The following is a 17,869-nucleotide window of genomic DNA, read 5'->3' as shown; positions in this document are numbered from 1 at the left end:
TTCTCTCTAAATATGGCATAAGCAAGCATTCGCGGGATACTTACGTTTTGGTGAATACATGTGCAACTATGCGTTCGTATGGGCGCACCCTCGTCTGCGTTTCGATGACCGGAGATAGTCATCGGTGTGGACTTATTTAATTTGGCGACTGGTTAGCCTCGCGAATTGTTTGCGGAACGATCGTTACCGCTGATTTATACGCTCATTCGTTTTCGTGATCGACCCTTCCTCCGCGTTACCGCGGCCGCGTTAGACGCGTGTGCGTGTAAATACACGTGTCTATATAGGCGTGTATGTATATTTAGGCGCAGTTCGCATGGCACAAATGCCACGAACGCGCTCGCCGCTATCCTGCTCGTTCCTTCGGTCCCCTCCCCCCCCCTCCCCCCCCCCTAGCAACTATCCCCTGGGCTAATTTTGTATCACGACGCTCGATCCTCGGAAAGGGGCGGGGATCGTTAAAAGTGCTCCGGAAACGGGGATTTCTTTTTCTCGCTTATTAATGAGTACGAGTAAACCCCTTTCTGGTGCGACGGAGCACCCGAAACGTTTTGTCACCGTCGATCGTTAGCTCGACTCAATTTGCGCCCGGTCGGGACCTCATACGATATTAATTCCGAGGGTCTGTTTTTGTTTCAGACATTCTTTCGAGACAAGAGAAATTAACTTGCGTGTTGGGTCTTTTTTTAGAATTCTCAAAAAATTTAAATATTTTTAAGAGAGAAAACATTATATATATATTCTATTTTTATTTTATTATTTTTATTTAATTAAAAACATATTGATTTAAACTTCAACTAAAACATAATTTTTATTTATAGTTTTGCATTTTTTTTTTTTATAGATATGCATATGGGGTTTGGGAAATATCAAATTTTTTTATCGACAATGTGTACAGTATATTATACTTAAGAATTTAAGTGAATGATATCCAAATCGCCGAAATATCTCTTCTGACTTGTGACTTGTGAACAAGTGACGTTTTGGCTGCGAGATAACTATTTTATACGCGAAGAGATTAATTGTTATTAATGCAAATAGTTTGATCTCGATCCTAGGGCCGATTGAAAAACATCTACGTTGCAAAATTGATTTACGGCGTATTAAACCGCGGTGTGTTTCGGGTAATCCATTTATCTCGTACAACACTTGCTGTGCCGCTTGATTTATCGCTTCTATGGAACGTTGCTCGCCAGTGACTATATCAGAAATAGTACGGTTTATTCATACGGAATATTGCCTATTGCATCTTGGGGAGAAAGGTAATAAAAAGTAGGAAAAAAATGGCGTTATTAATTCGATGTGACTCGCTCGCGACGAGGTAGTACGTCAATTCTTTTTCTCGCTGAAAAAGGAAATGCATTTCCGCAGTAAATATCTTTTTCTCGGAGCATCGCGTGCTGAATACAAAGGAGCGATAATTAGCTCTTTCCGCGATGAGACCCTTCCCGATCAGACATGGAGTGGCACTCCATCGATATCTTTTTAATTCTTCTCACGCCACTCTCTCGCATTTTTTCCAATCTTCCTCTTTTTCTTCTCTCATCTTCTAGAATTTCACGGACGATATTATGGTAAATTTGTGACGCCGAGCATTCGATATGAAAGCTTTGAAAGCTTGATGGAATATTTCTCGCGATCGAATTGCAACTTTATATATTCACGCCATCCGGGAATATTTCATATTTTTTGTATATAGAAATATTAAAAAGGACGGTACATGTAATAAGTCTATTTTTCTAAGACTTATTTATAATTTATTACGTTGTAGCATAGCTAATAAATTTTCTACTAAATTTGGTTAGAAATGCATCGGTCGATTTTAGTCAGATTTATAACTCCGTGAGGCATTTTTTTTTTGAATAAACAGAATTTTTAAAGAATTTTATTTAAATTTCATTTAATAAATACGTGCTTTGTGTTGTTTTCAACAATAGAGATATTAGCAGTTTTTAAATGGAAAATATTCTAGATGACTCGTAAATATACATATGAAATTGCGCGTTTTATAGTATCGATAATCTGGTCTTTAAATTTTATATATAAAAATTTTGTATGAAAACAATTTGATACAATATTTACAATTTACAGATATTTGATAGCGTATAGATAAATTTTGAATAGAAAGAATGCTATTCAACATATTAGTTCGGATTTAATTTACTCAGTTTTCTGTATTAATACATTTGTTTTCTCGTTTTTTTCTTTCCGTTTATCTCGATTTATTTTCGTTTCGCACTGCGGTACGTATAATTCTATTTCCGATAATATATTCAATGTACTAATCTTTTAAAAGCTCTTACAAAACGACCTAAATATCACATTATGGGTAAAATACACAATGTATCTGACTTTTTGTTCCGTTAAGCAAAACTGCCAATATGCCGCTCCTGCTTATTTCACGGCAAAAAGAGACCGTTCGGGAAAAAAAAAAAAGAAAAAAAAACTTCGTGAAACGTATACTACGAAATATTATACACTACACTGGAATACACAAAACGGCTAAATATTTTCTGCTTATTAAACTGGAATATTGAATTTCCTGTCCGAAGGGGCTGACATCTCTTTGGTTATCTCATTTGCCCGACTTAAAACGAAATGGCAATACATATGATTTGATTTTGTTAGAATCCTATATTTAGAATTTATTCAACATACATGATTCTGAATATTCATTACTTTTGCGCGAATATCCATTATATTAATCCTAGCGATTATTACGGCGCATTTTTAATCCTGTCAGATTAAGCGTGAACTGGAAATGTAAAGTAATGTAAATGCCAAGAACATTTCATTTTCTCATACTTTTCATATTTTTTTCTTATAATATAACAAAGTAACTTTATATTTTACTTTTATTGCTGTAAAAAAAATTTTTTATTATGAGATGATAAAAAAAAATGGGAGAATATTTAAAAGATTTGTAAAATAAATAAGTTCTCTAAGCATCAAATTATAAAAATAAATATTTCTAATTGTATATATATTTTTGTTTATACTTATAAATTCTTTCGTTCTCAGCTTGAAATATTGCTATGTTTATATTTTATATATTTTACTGGTATTATTTGATGCCGTTTATAATATACAATATATATATACAATTTTTTGTAAGAGATTTATATCAATCTGCAACAACAGTCGAGAAAGTTTGTTCGCTCTTGTCCGCTTCCTGCGCATAAAAAAGTCTGTTATTTTTAAATCTAGAAAGTTCGGCAATAAGACTTGGTTACGACGGGAACGTAATTGTGAAAACGCACAAAATATAATGGAACTTACAGTGAAATTTCCGCACAGAGCAAGGGATCCACACCGTTCAAGTTAAAGCCTTGTGAAACTTTTAGGAGTGCATATAATGCAAAGTGACGGCGAAACAGTGAACGGGACGGAGACGATTCACGAATTCTTGCAAAAGCTTTCGCGAGTCCGAGGGATGTTCGGAATTTTTCTCCGGGCGAAACTTATGCCGATTGCGGCCTTGACATTTCTTTCTCGGCGAAGTTTTCGAGAACAGTAGACTCTGTCTTTGTCATATTATTTTACTGGGAGCTATATTACATTATTCTACGAATTTACACATTTTTTTTAACGGAATTATAGAGTATTATTAATGCGTAATATTTTTTTTTTTTTAAATACAATATATTACTATATTTTTAAAATTCATTTTATTTGCGCATTAAATAGTGCTCGTTAGAGAGTAGCTTTGTAGATTTGCATATTAGTTGGAACGTAATGCAATATTTTCTAATTTGTAAATAGAATGCGAGCAGGAGTGCGACAGTTCTTCCGCATAATTAATTAAGTAGTATGCGTGAGTGGGAATTATGTTACTCTGGATTATTATGCTTATCATCTCGCATGAGAAGCGCGAGACGTTTCCGCCGCGCGGAGTGAAAATTCTTGATGACATTTGCAAATGAAATCAGGCCATTAAGGTACTGTCTCTTCCATCTTGTTCCGCACTATTTCCACCAAGACAATGCGACGTTACTTCCGGCCTGTCCGCATTCCGCCGTTATCTTGCAGACAGATGACAGCGATATTGCTGCTGCCTCGCGATTAATCTGCATATTCGTCTCGGTAACGATTTGTTCGTCTGAATAGTGCCAGAGATATGAAGTTGTCGGAATCCAAGCGAAATCTTATTAAATTGGCTTTTGATATGACAGGATATTCTACTAAAAAAATATTTAGGTACAGAGCTTCGAATACGAAAGATAGATTATATAGAAGTTTGAGACATCAAATTCTATGATTTTCTTAAGAAAAAAAAAAGAAATATAAAAGTTTTGAATGTATATACAACGATTTAAAATTATCTACATGAAATTTTGCATTTATATTAATTAAAGGTATAGAAATTTAAAACATATTTAAAGTAATGATATAATTTATTGATTTAAATGATTAATTATATGAATTAAAGATATAATGGTTATTTTATATTTCTACTAGCTTTTCTTTAGCATACTTTAAGATACTACGACAATGATTTGGCATTATTCTTTTTTTCTGCTTTACAATGCATTTTGAAAGACGACAACTTACTTTTAATTATTATGCGCGTCCGCGTGTTTTGGATAATCGATGCGGATTAACGAATTTCTCGACAAATATAACATTAAGACACAATCTTAGAGAGGCCTTTATTATAATCTGTATATTCGTCGCAGCACACGAAGTCTGTTCCTCCTACAATAAGATGAAGCGCGCCTCTCACATAGCTCGTGTTGGATGCCGGAAGCATGTCTCGCAGTGACATTTGTAAATGATGTTAGACCGTATTAACGTATACCATCTTCCATTTACGTGCCACTTTGCGAGAGAGAGAGAGAGAGAGAGAGAGAGAAGCTTAGAGAAAGACCGAGTTTTGTTCTCGCTCTTTGTGTGTGCCTTCGTGTAACCGAGTGTGGATCCGAACTGAATCGCGTCGCTTCTAAACTAGTTCCAAGTTAATCGGTGACGGCGTTACCATTATGGTGTAGGGTTGCGAGGATGCGAGAGAACCAGGGACCTCCTGGAAAGATGGTTTAGCGGACGAGCCGCGGGAAAAGGGATGATTTGCATTTTAATTGCACCTGCAATCTTCCTTGCCGTCCTCATCGTTGGCACTCGTACGCGACCCAACCGGCTCTTCTCACAATTTCTCGCAAAAGGATTCGCTCGAGAGGGAAAGAGAATGACGTAGACGTTTTTTTCATTGAAATCCGCCGCTGCTATTCGTGACTTTCACGGTCGCCTACCATGTTTACGATAATAAAATAGGTTGATATACTTCCGCATATATATATATTCGTAAGTGCGCCAAATATATCGCCAGATGTTACAGTATGGATTCGTGAAATGTAATATAAGTATATTCGTAGTGCGTCAGAACGTAGATTTATTGTAAACAATTTTACATGTGCATATAGTTTTGAGAAACAGAAATGTTTTTTGAATATTATATATGAAAGTTACAAATAATTAAAAATAAAAATAAATAATTTATAAAAAATTGCAGAATAATTGCAAAAGAGTAAAGCCATGTATGTGCGTGTGTAGATGAAAAATTTACGACTAATATAAATCAATATTATATATTATACATTTGTCAGACATGCACAAGAATAAAATCAAATATATGGATAAGGATTTTATAAGATTCATTCGCATAATGATGATTTTAGAATACAAAACGATGACTATTTTATTTAAATTATATTTAATTTATATTGAATCTTAATTATGTTTTCTTTTTTTTTTTTTAATCTTGTTTCTTGTATCTTTCTCTCTTCATCTTTGCGCGGCAACTAATGACGCGGAGAAGTTCTCGCGAAGGGATAATCACGAACTTTGCCGTTCAGTTTTCCTTGGATCCTTTGAGCCGTTAATAAATTTCACGCAACCGGATAATCAATGATTCACAGACACGTAAGCTAGGAATATTATTACTTGATAATTATTGGGATATACAGAATGATAATTTTAATTAAAAATCCATATATTGTATTTTAGAATAGAAAGTATAAAAGTACAATGCATAACACATGTATAAAAAAACAAAAAACAAAAAAAAACACCCGCTTTATAAGAGACTTTTTCTGAAAGCATATGCGCATGTTCGTAAAATTTTATAGAAATTGTAAACTATTTTACATTTAAAATATTATACTTAAAATGTCTATATATGTATAAATTAATTATCAAAATACACAAGTATTGTGTGATACATACTAGTTCAATGTGGCACGCAATTACTTTTATATATATACCCTTACTTTCTCAACATTATTATTTTAAGCATTAATTTGTCCATAAATGCTTGGAATACTCATTGCCAGAATATTGCCAGAGCATTGTTTTCCTTATTATAAATTAAGATATTGAAACGCATGACTATAATAAATAAATAATAAATGACTAGAAATGATATTTCGTATACAATTCAATTTTACAATGTATATAATAATAATACATTTATGACTAATAATTGATGCACAATAATTAGAGAGTAAACGTTAAATCTATAATAGTATCCTTTTTAATGAAATTAAATACATAAATTATATACATTTCTTTTAAATAAATAAAAAGTAGACACTTGTATAAAGGACGATAACATAAATGTCTAAAAAATATTTTACCTAAATATTTTAGATGTATTTGAGACTTTCGCGTTGTTCAAGAAATTTAATCGTAGATTATCGCTGAGAGAGCTATATAATTCAAGAACTCGTACCATTATTCACACGCGTGTTTAGGACAAGCTTATGCTCGCTAACTCCAGCAAATTTGCTTTAAGAGCGGACTTGCCTTCATGGTCTCTTGGCAGAACTAGTTTAGATACAACTGTCACATCGGCAACGGCGTTAGTACCGCCACAGTACTAGCGCTGTCTGTGCTTGTTTTACGACCTGGCTACGATAGCGGTGTCCTTACATTAGCGACGAGGAGGTTGGAGTCTTCCTTCCTGAATTCATTCCGCGGCCCATCAGCATTTCCCCTTGGTATTTGTCCTTCGAATTATTCAGTCAACTCGGCCCTCTCCCAGTTGAGGGCCAGAAAGTAGCAAGAACCTCTCGCTGTTGACAGAAATTGCAGCTGTCTTAAATAAATAAGGATCACTGCATCCGTTTCAACTGATAGCTTCTCGTTTTAATGTTCCGCGAGATGCATACGAAATCGGAATACTGAAAGACATTCAAGTAAAATGCGAGTAGGTCAGTATACACCTGGCGCACTAAACTCTTGGAAACTGTTAATTGCCGGTGTATACTCTAACTTTCAAAACTAGTAATACATGAAATAATGTAGTAACGATAAAATAATATAGTTATATATATATATATATACATATACATTATTTGTATAATAAAATAATCTTAAATGTCTATCCATAAATTACTTTCTAATTTTTTTTTTAATATAACGATTAATTTTACGCGAGCGAAATTGATCACATGATTAACGATACTGTTTAAATGACAATTAATGCACTAATTATTATTGACATTTGATTTTCAATATCAAGATTAGTGAGTGTTTCATATTTTGCACGTGCACACATTCACCTTTCTAGTTTTATCCCTGAATGGGATTGAAAATATCTAACTGCGATTAAATGCAGCCATTTCCCCAACACGCGCACCATGGCACATTACCACTGCTAGTACTAGTTTTACGAGCTTTTACGCTTTTACTGACGATTTCCCGACTACTGACCGAGTTCGTTCTTTCTCGTTCTAAATTCAGTGCGGCACTATCCGTATATTTGTCCTTGGACGCGTCCACTCTGCCGCTCCTCGATGTTTGCAAGGACGTTTGAGACGATCGTCTCTTGGAATTAATGTACGCGGACATCCTTCGGTTCTGATCCTTGCGCGGCGAATCCTGTCCCGAGGATGACGATCTGCTCTCATTCTTATCCTCTTGCCCGTCAGATATAGTCGTCGTGCTCAATCGTCTTGGTTTCTTCCGCGTCATTTTTGCCGACGAATCGAGCGTATCCGTCGACGTGGCACTGCCCTGCTTCTTTAGTCTTCTTTGTGCCGCCGGCGATAGCGGTCTCTGATCCTTGACTAGAATTTTGTCCTTCTTAACAATCTTCTTCCGCGTCTGTCCGTCTGGCAAATTCGGCGCGCTGATCGTTTCCTCCTCCTCGTGATCCGAGTCTCCATCGAGCGAAGTCTGCGTTTGCGCCGGTACTTTCGTCGCGACGTTATCGTAGTACAACATTTCGCTTCCCCTTGGGTAAAATTGACTTGGCGGTATAAACGGAATGTTTTGATGTAAGTTCTGACTTTGAAGGTATCGATTCGCGTTCAATCTTCTTAGAGTGGTCAGATCGTACGGAGTGGTGGAAGGTATCAAAGTGCAAGGACTTGGTTTCTCGAAGGAAGTCACCTGAATGTCCTGTTTGCCGCTTATCAGTTGATCGCCAGGTATTAGCGATCGATTCTGATCCGGTAAATGCGTAGCTCGAAACTTCTCGCCGAAGTGAACTCCTCGACCGTAAGTCGGTATAGGATATTGATAAGGGAGGGCATCGTCATTTACTTGAATAGAGAGCGGCGCTGTGCCGGAAGGAGGTTTCGGTTCTATTTGATAGCTGGGACAGATTTTGTCCAAGTTTCTCAGGAAGGGATTCCTGAGGAGGCGGTAATCTATCGAGGGCAGGTTGGGAATGTCCGGTGTCTCTGGGCTCGGTGTTCGCTCGGCTCGTGGTACTTTCAATGTCACGTTTAGATGACTCTTGTACGGTTTGCTGGAGGAATTGTTCGCTATATTGTCCAGAGCGTTGTCACTTTTTGTCAACATCTGAGATTCGACGCGGTTGAATTTTAATTGTTGCGCTATACTCTGAGATTCGCTCGAAAGATTTTGGCATGATAACGATTTCGTCAATTGACTATTTAAAGCGTCTATGTTATCCGCGATTAACAGATTATCGGTACTCAGGAATGTCTTTGAATCATTTTTATTTTCATCCACGCAAGGTATCGCGCCGTTCACGTAAATATCCGCCGAACCTTTTTGCGCTACGAAAGGATTGATCCTGGAGATGACTGTGGAAGCTGTCTTGCCGCTGCTCGAGCTAGTTCCGGTTCCAAAATGACTCGTACTCGCGGTGGGCGATTCTGCTTCTTGTTTTTTCAGCTTGAGAGACAGCGGCGCGAAAAAATGTTTCGGCTTCTCCGGCATCGTAGATCCGACGATAGTTTCTTCTGTATTTTGATTCTTAATTCGTGAATTTTGCACATCTTTTTCGCCGTTCGTTATTGCCTGCTTTTCATCGATAAAATTCGAGGTGACGTTGCAAATGTTCTTGCCGAACGCTTCTTCGGAACTTGAAAGCTGCGTTCGCGAATCTTGAATAGCTGACATGGTTTGGAATTTCGCGGGTCGCTTCGTACTTGCATTCCTTCTTCTCGGCAAGCTAAAAGCGTCGGAAGATATCGAGTTTCCCGATGAAGGAATCATTTTCTGATATTCCGAGTGCGAATCCGGTTTTCTCATCATTTGCATCTTTGTTACTGACGCGATGGGAGCGATGCTTGTACCTGTATAAATCGGCAGTTGTTTTTGAGAAACCGCGTCGTTTCGCCAACCAACGGGCGGAACGTGAATTTGAGGTAGCATTGGATCAGTCACTCGATCCAGATCGGTGCTTAGACCGACCGGCGGGATCAATGGATCGGACTGTAATCCTGAGCAGGGCGAAACCAATAAGGCGGACGTATCCGCGGCCAGCATTAAATCGATCGCACTCGGGAATTTAAACGGGCACTCGGCGTAATAACTGGTTCCGCTAAAACTACTCGTCGGTTCGTACGTGGCCGGATAAAACGGGATGTTATCGTGAAGTTGCCGGGGGCCGAGGATCGGCGGGGGTGGGTGCCGAGCGGCGGCCTCGTTTCTCTGACCATCGTCCGACGGGGTCGCGTCCTTTCTCTCCTTATCCCTCTTCAGTTCTTCCTCTTCCTCGACGATCGACAGATCGTCGAACTCCACGTGAAGCCGATGCAAACTACTGCTCATTTTCTCGGAAGAGATCTTCTGATTCTCCGCGTTTTCTAACTGCTCCTCCTGGTTAAAATCCTCGGCTGCCTTTTCGTTTTCCTCATATTTTTCCTCGTCCTCGTCGCAGGAAAAGTCCGACTGCGGACCGTCATCCTCCTCGGAGCGATCCTGCAATTTACAACAATTTCCGACATATTCTTATTTCCTTAATCATATCGATTATTAATTTATGATAATAGCATTATATTTAGCATTATTAATTAAAAATTGTCTAATATTTTTCATGAAAAACACAGAAACAATTAGATTTTTTTCTTACTAGATATCGCTTATTACGGCGTTTTTATGTTAACATCCAATTAAAGTCGACAATCTGCCTACCTCGTACTCTTCGCTTTCGTCGCGATTTTTCTGTCTCTTCAGAATTTCCTCGAGCTTGTCGTATTCATCCCTAAGGCTCCATATTTCCCTACGTAGTTGCTCGTTTTCCTTGCGCAGCTTCTTGATATCGTTTTGACCTGAAATCACGATAGACTAGAATGTTTCGATACAACATCAAAGACCGCCGGGTAAGACTCTCTCTCACTGAGAAGATAGGTCGACATCCCGCTAGATTCGTTTCGCAATTTTTCTCGCGCAAATCACTTAATCACCATCCCGCGGCTGCTCGCAAAACGCGTTGCATCTATCAGAACGATCGATCATTGGTCAACGCGGCAACAATCTCCGCTTGAGGAGCCAGCCTCCTCTCTAACTCTGCGCCCTTTCGTGCGTCAAGAAGCCGGTGATAAATCACCAGAGCCGGGTCTTCCAATTACTTAACTTTACGGAGAGAGAAAGAGAGACGAATAAATCTCGCTGTCTGCGCATATAACGTGTTAAATCTTTTCTAGAGAAAGTGCGGCCTATGGCAATACAAGCGCTCGATATTTTTCCACCGATGGAAGCAGCGAAAGCTGTTTGTGTACAGTATAGAGATATAGATAAGAATAGAAAGCCATTAATTTCTCAACTATAAGATTGAAAAGTAGAGATGTGTTTTTTTTTTTTTTTCCTTAAAAATTAATTAGATTTAATTTGCGGAGAAATTTTACTATTTTAATTAACAAATTTTTATTTGACTTATGTTTTTCAATACTTTGTCTTCTCTATGCATTATGCAAGTTTCTATAGAATATGTCTATACACTCTCAGAAAGGATTTCTAATAACGAGACAAAAAAAAAATTCTTGACATATTTAATCGTATCGCAACCTTATGCGGTATAAAAATAAAACACTTTTAAAAGTTAAATCAATAATTCCTTTTCTTCTCTCTCGAATTAAATAAGATTGTCTTACTATCTTGAGACAAGAGTAACATATACAAATCTAAGCTTATATATTCTTGCATTTAGAATAACTTGATGTTAGATCGCTACAAATTTCCATCTTCATCTTTGTGAGAAAATTAACGGGATAGCACCAAGAGCATTTTATTCTAGATTTAAGAATTTTCCATTTAAGATTAAAATATTCCTTTTTCAATAATAAATATGATTGTCGCTATATCGATCCTATTTTACGATAGATTGAAGAGTAATAGCATTCGATCCGGAAATCTTTTCTGTGGGTGTAGAGTCACAAGTCGGATGATGTGTGCAGATGCAAGGACTATTGTTGAAAACTTTTTTTTTTTTTGAACGTTAGTCATCTTCGATCCATCTAGATGCGAGTTAAGTTAAGTATCTCATCAGTCATCGGTGCCTTTTTCCACTTCGATGATTAATTGGTTTATGCTTGAAACATGTTTTCCCAGCGCTTGAACTGTGCGATCCGATCGCGAAAGTTTTCAGATAATTCAGCGGTACCGTTACAAGCTTTTTATTATCTACGATGTATATGCGTCATACTTGTTCTTTCTTCAAACTCGGTTAACTAATGTTTTAAATATTAGTTGTTGAGAAAAACTATAGAGTGAATATTTAAAAGAAGAATAAAACTAAAGGCCAAAATTAAAAATTGTAAAATTTTTACTGTATAAGGAATTACATGAAATATCAAAAGCTTGAGGGATTTTTTAAATCAGTTTTTTCCACACAAAATATTTTGCACGATTTATTGATTTATCAATAACGCGCACTCATGCTAAGAGTTCTCTTAATCTTGGGGGAGGGGGGGGGGGTAAATGTGCATGTGCATGTTACAAGAAAAGCCATGTGGTAAATCAGGATTTAAACCTGGCTTACCAATCTAAAATTTAAATAAATTAAATTCTTCCGGAGGTTCATAAATTCGGATTTTTCCTGTGGACACCAACGGCTATTTGGATGCTATTAAAACTTGGGCCATTTATCTTGTATGTTAACTGCGTTTGAAAACGATATTTGTTCAAATACAAGTACTAGAATCGACTATCGATCTTTTTTTTTATTTGAGTCGAAATATAAAAATTGTCCGATGTGCAATTTGTGTGTATATATTATATAATTTATTAATTATCATGTAAATAACATATTATATATGATTGGGCTTGTATGCATCTACAACATAGTTTTGTAAAATTTTTTTTCATAAAGAGAAATGTATTGTCGATACAAGATCTCGCTTCATTCGAGAAATATTTTCTTTAATTCACAATATTAAATTTTTTTTTTTTTTTGTGAGTAAAACTTTATATGAGTGAGAAATTTGCAGGACATCTTCGTCATTCTATTTTGTAAATTTTCGTTGAAGAAAAATCAATCACAAATTCATCAAAAAAAAATCCACCTTTAAAATGAGTGTTGATAGTAGCGGAACTTTTTGTAAAAACGCGCAACTCGGAAAAGTAATAAAGTTACAGTGGGTTGTGTGTTTGAAACAGATTCGCCGACGCGCATCACGTTTACGAGCGACGTATAAAAAGAACGAATATCGCATGACTTACTAAATTTTACATGAAAACAACACGGTGATTTTTTTTTATTCGAATAAGTAAGTTTGCCAGCGGAAATACGCATGGATATTTTTAGCCGTGTACAGAATACCCTTCAATCAACCATCAAACTGAATATTCGCGAACAACGACGAAATATATAGCTCACCGAAAACATTTTCGTTGACGTGAGTGATGTTCATATTATTTTCGACAACGGGATAATTGTGATCGATCATATGGAGTGATCAATGCATATTCTCAAGTATAAATTTTTATCGTTATGTATATATCAAAATTAATACTTGTAATTTTTCTAAATTAAAATGATGAAGGAGTTAAACTTTTTGAAATTCAAGAAAAAAATATGAAAATTTTAAAACTTCCTTTTAAATTTATTGAACTTGTTTCATTTTTAGATAATGTTGCATTTCGCATTCGATATGCTCGTCTTGAGATTTTAGTAATATAATATGAGAATTGTACACATAGATTTGATATTATCATTTAATAAAATACCAAAAATCTTTAGCAACGAATAAAACAAATTTAAAATTTTGCTCATCACTTTCAACCCATCGACTCGTGTTTCGCTCACTAATATTCTATTGCGGATGAGAATATCTTTCCACGCGAATAATTTATCATCTTTTTACATCATCGTTCGTCCAGGTATGCCTTATTCTTTGTTCAAGAGAAGAGAGATAGAAAGTTTTAATTATTCCTGCTCAAACACGTACCGGGAAGGTTTAATCACTCGGTACTATCGGCGTCATGTTACTCCTTGTTTCCGTTGCCCGGGATTCTCTACGTCTTTAAAAATAGCGACGAGCCAATAATTCTCACGCGGAGAGGATCGGCATTAATTAATCCTGGCTATTAAAAAAGAGCGAATCGCTCGAGTTCGAGTATTTGCATCGCGTTTGAGAAAGCAAAGTAATGTAAATAACAAATCGTGTACCTACACACACACACACACATTACACACATAGGTTCGAGTTTTTAAGAAAAAGGCAAGAAAAAAAAAGAGAAAAAAAGTTGCGCGGAGACGGAAAAGAGAGTGGGCGTATGAGTCTTCGCGTTTTTCGTCGGCTTCGTCGTTTTTTTTTTTCTTCTTTTTTTCCCCCCCGTTTGCTGTAGACGTTTTCGCTGCGAAGGTGATCAAAGCAGCTGCGAAATACATATTTGGTTTCGCCAACTCGCTGTTCCTATCAGCAGGCCGGAATTTCTTCTGGCTCTTTGAAACGTGGAAATTGCGTCCCGGCGAGAACGAGTGCAAACGAACTCGGGGAAAATATTCCGGGGATTCGCTTTTCACTCTTGGTACCGCCTATATCCGCGACTGCGTTACTTTGAAGCGAAGCGGTCTTCACGAATATGAGAAATCCGCGCGCGATCGTAGACGTCCGATTGATCTTGCAGAAAATTTCGTGCTCTTGTTTACGCACCACGATTTGACGATATGATCGAGTCTGCTAACGAGTCGATGAAATGCAAATGGTATGTAATAACTTGCTTAAATTTTGCATTCGGCGCAGTTTCATAATGAAATATAAAATTAAAATACGAAAAGAAGAAATTGGAAATAAAATATAATATTGTCACGATATCACGATATCGGTTATTAAAAGAGCAACAATATTGATAGTTAAATATATTCTTAAAATACCCGCAACCTGGAAAATTAAAAAGGAAGTTACTTTAACAAAAGTCATCTCAGTCCTTATCTCTAATATTTGTTTCCTGTTCCTATTTTCGATTGTACGAGGAATCCTTCAGTTATAGGAATTTTCTTTACCCAATTTAAGAGAATCAGCGTTGGATTATTTAGCGGAATAATTGTCGCGCTTATATTCCTCGCAGAATGTCCGCATTTCGATGATTCACAGTCGACGATAAACGAACGGCGGTCGCTTGAGTGTTAATTCATACCGCTGGCAATAAACCAGAATGGCTGCTAAAACGTTCGTCAAGTGAGGGAAATGTCGGAGGGTCGGAAAATAAAGCACATTATTCTGTAATTTTCGTAGCAATTATTCGTACGGAATGTCTCTAAATTGCTGCAACAAATCTGTAGCTATTCTTCGCGGAATAGTTACGTTCGTAATAATTACGTTTCACATTTTCATCTATGTATGTAAGTTATTGATTAAATCTAATCTTATATACGATGATATAAAATTGTTATTTTATATTATTATTAGAGAAATATTATATTATTATTAAAGAAGGCTCTTTGTTATTATATATATATATAATTGCGCGTCGTGAGATTTTTCATCTTTAATACGAGAATTTTCTTTTTAAAATTATTTTATAATTTTGAGATGAATATTTACCTTAGTATAATTTTTCGACGTTATTTTACGTTGAAGGGCCGCTCAGCCCTTCAAATGTCAGTGCGAAGATTGTGTCTAGACCAAATAATCTAGATCGACGGCTCGTCGCGTCAACTAACACTTCATTTAAGGTTCGCAAGCTCATAGTTGTACGAAGCGCGGTCCTTCTGGATATAATCGAACGTGACACGGCCGTCCATCCGTCCGTCGGCTGTCAGAGCGCGACCGAATTAGATCACGCCGATATCCTATGTAAATTATCGCTAACAGATCGCTATCGTAATACCGAGAGAGCTGAAAACTCCCCGCGGGTAAGCTCGGAGGCCATATGGAAAGTTATGGATATTAAGTTATAATCACAATTTGCTACTTTTTCTATTTTTAACGAAAAAAATACTTTTTTTTTTTTTTTTTTTTTATAGTCAAAGGTGCTAAACATGAATTCAATTTACTAATTTTTATATTTATTATAATTAATAAGTAAAATAATTTCTTATTTATATGTGTTATACAAATTCTTTAATATATATATATATATATATATATATATATATTTGCATATCTTCTAAATAAGTTGAAAAAACAAGGTTCATTATTATAATATTTTTGTAGCTTTATTAAAATAAGCTTTATTTAAATCTTATCATTGAATAATTCCATAACTATTATTCCTTAGCATCATTATTAAAAAATGGCCATCTTTTGCAATTTAATTTTCAGTATTTGTAAATGAAAGATTATAGAACAGTTTTGAAGCACTCGGTACAACAGGACGTATATTTTTTTCTTCTAAAGCATAATAACGCTATATAAATAATACGATTGTTGCGAAAAAAAACTCGAAAGATATCTATTCTCAATCGATTTCAATTAATCCGTTGTCGCTCTTTATCTTCTACCATGTTAAAATCGGTAAAAGATCAGGCCGAGATCAGGTCGATCGATCTTTCTTTTTAAAGGGAATACATTAATATCCGATTTGGCTGCGCGATGGTAGAACCACCTCATAAATATCTAACCCTTTCGTTTCACTTCCTTTTTCTCTTTCTTTTCTCGAGATTTAATCTGTCGCTTTGCGAGAGGCGTTAAGAACCGATCTAACGAAGGTGTGTATCGAAAACACGCGCGCTTTCGTTTTCAAGAATCGTTGTCTGAGATCGTATATATGCAAACAGGGATTGGAACAAAATATGGTTGCCTTAGGCTCATTTATTTTCGACGACGATTGATTTTGAAAAAGGAATAAAAAAATATTAGCATGTAAATATAATTATTGTAATTTATTATCATTATAATTATAATATACATATAAAAAGAGGAACAAAATTCAACCTTTTATAAGAAAATAATTAAATGATGTTATTGTATCGCTAATGCTTATTATTTAATAATGTTCTGTATCAGTATCACATAAATATTTTGCTTTTTGTAGATAAATCAAATTTCGTTGAACGATAATCAATTTTTATGAATTAAAAAATAATTAAATTTGTATTTTTTAAGAGATATATAATTACTTTTAAAAAAATTATAAAATTGTCTTGTTTGCGCGTTAGCTCTTTCCACAACGTGTTTAGTCACTTTCCTTCGGACAACTTGGCGTTTCTAGGTTCTGCACCTCATAGGTTTATAATTAAATGCAGCGTTGTGTATGCAAGACTATCGCCACGGGGCAGCCGTACCATTGACAGAATGACGAACGTTCCAGGTAGTCGCCGGTTACACCGAGGGCTCGTAAATCAGGAAATATTTTCCATTTCGATGTTCAGAGAGGCGTTGTTTTTTTTTCACTTTTTCTTGTTTCTTTTTATATTTCCATCCTTTTTGTTTATTTTTTTTTCTACGAACATAACGTCATCACCAGGCGAAGTGCGCGAAAACCGCATGTTAAAAGCAACATTGTGAGCGGACTGCGAAATGACATTCGCGCGTCAACCTCACGTTGGCAGAATCGTACTTTTTTTTTTCTCACTGTATATGTCACGGTTTATCGGTGAACTATCCCCCTGGGGTTAATCAAACACACATGGGCAGATCGAGATAGCGCGTATGCGAATACGATTGGATGAAAGCCGCTTCGAGCAAGAATAATTCGCGTCGCGATGAAGCTCCATTAATTAGGACGAATAGATTTTTAAAGCGCAAAAATGAGACTGTACATATCTCATGCTTATAATTACACTTCGTGTTAATTGGCTGTCGGATAAAAAACTTGTATCTTGTTAAAAACGCGGAACACACAGTTATCTTATTAACAAGCCTTGTTACTCCTGACGTTAATTAGCTGTCAGATAAAGAACTTCATAAGGGACTGAAATAATGTTTTACGTCAGCGAAATAATTTCCCAAAAATATTTTCTAACAAGTTTTCGATGATTTTAAATTTTTTATCCGATGATCGATTAGCACGTTCGACGATATTTACATATTCTACACGTGTATTATCGATCTAACTCGTTCAGGATAAATGAGGATACATCAAACATTCGCAAACGTAACGATTGATTGATTGACACGGCTATTATATCATACAATGAACACCGTCGAAATAACCGATCGTTGTGTTTATAGTTTCGTCTGGTCGGTAGACACCTACGAGATATTCCTGTGTATATGCGTTTTATAGGCAT

General features: G+C 36.0%; 2 protein-coding genes across 10 annotated transcripts in view; one reads left to right on the top strand and one right to left on the bottom strand.

The window, feature by feature from the left end:
- The window catches only part of Ror (tyrosine-protein kinase transmembrane receptor Ror), a 222,676-nt gene that overhangs the window by 34,662 nt on the left and 170,145 nt on the right, over window positions 1-17,869 (top strand). The window lies entirely within an intron of this gene.
- LOC138935070 (uncharacterized) overlaps window positions 6,241-17,869 on the bottom strand; it is a 34,049-nt gene continuing 22,420 nt past the window's right edge. For 8 of the 9 annotated variants that reach the window (XM_070299391.1, XM_070299392.1, XM_070299390.1 and 5 more), the window contains 2 exons: window positions 10,387-10,523; window positions 6,241-10,173 (listed from right to left, as the gene is read on the bottom strand). In XM_070299391.1, the coding sequence (XP_070155492.1) occupies window positions 7,603-10,173; window positions 10,387-10,523 (2,708 nt within the window). In that variant the 3' untranslated portion in view covers window positions 6,241-7,602. The remainder of the gene's footprint in view (window positions 10,174-10,386; window positions 10,524-17,869) is intronic. The other variant, XM_070299395.1, reaches the window with a different exon arrangement.

The sequence above is a fragment of the Polyergus mexicanus genome, unplaced genomic scaffold (genome assembly GCF_030449975.1).
Source record: "Polyergus mexicanus isolate NDT 795.1 unplaced genomic scaffold, iyPolMexi1.0 SCAF_7, whole genome shotgun sequence".
Taxonomy (NCBI): Eukaryota; Metazoa; Arthropoda; class Insecta; order Hymenoptera; family Formicidae; genus Polyergus; species Polyergus mexicanus.
Note: the sequence above shows the minus strand (reverse complement) of the source record. Positions and strands in the feature narration are given on the sequence as shown.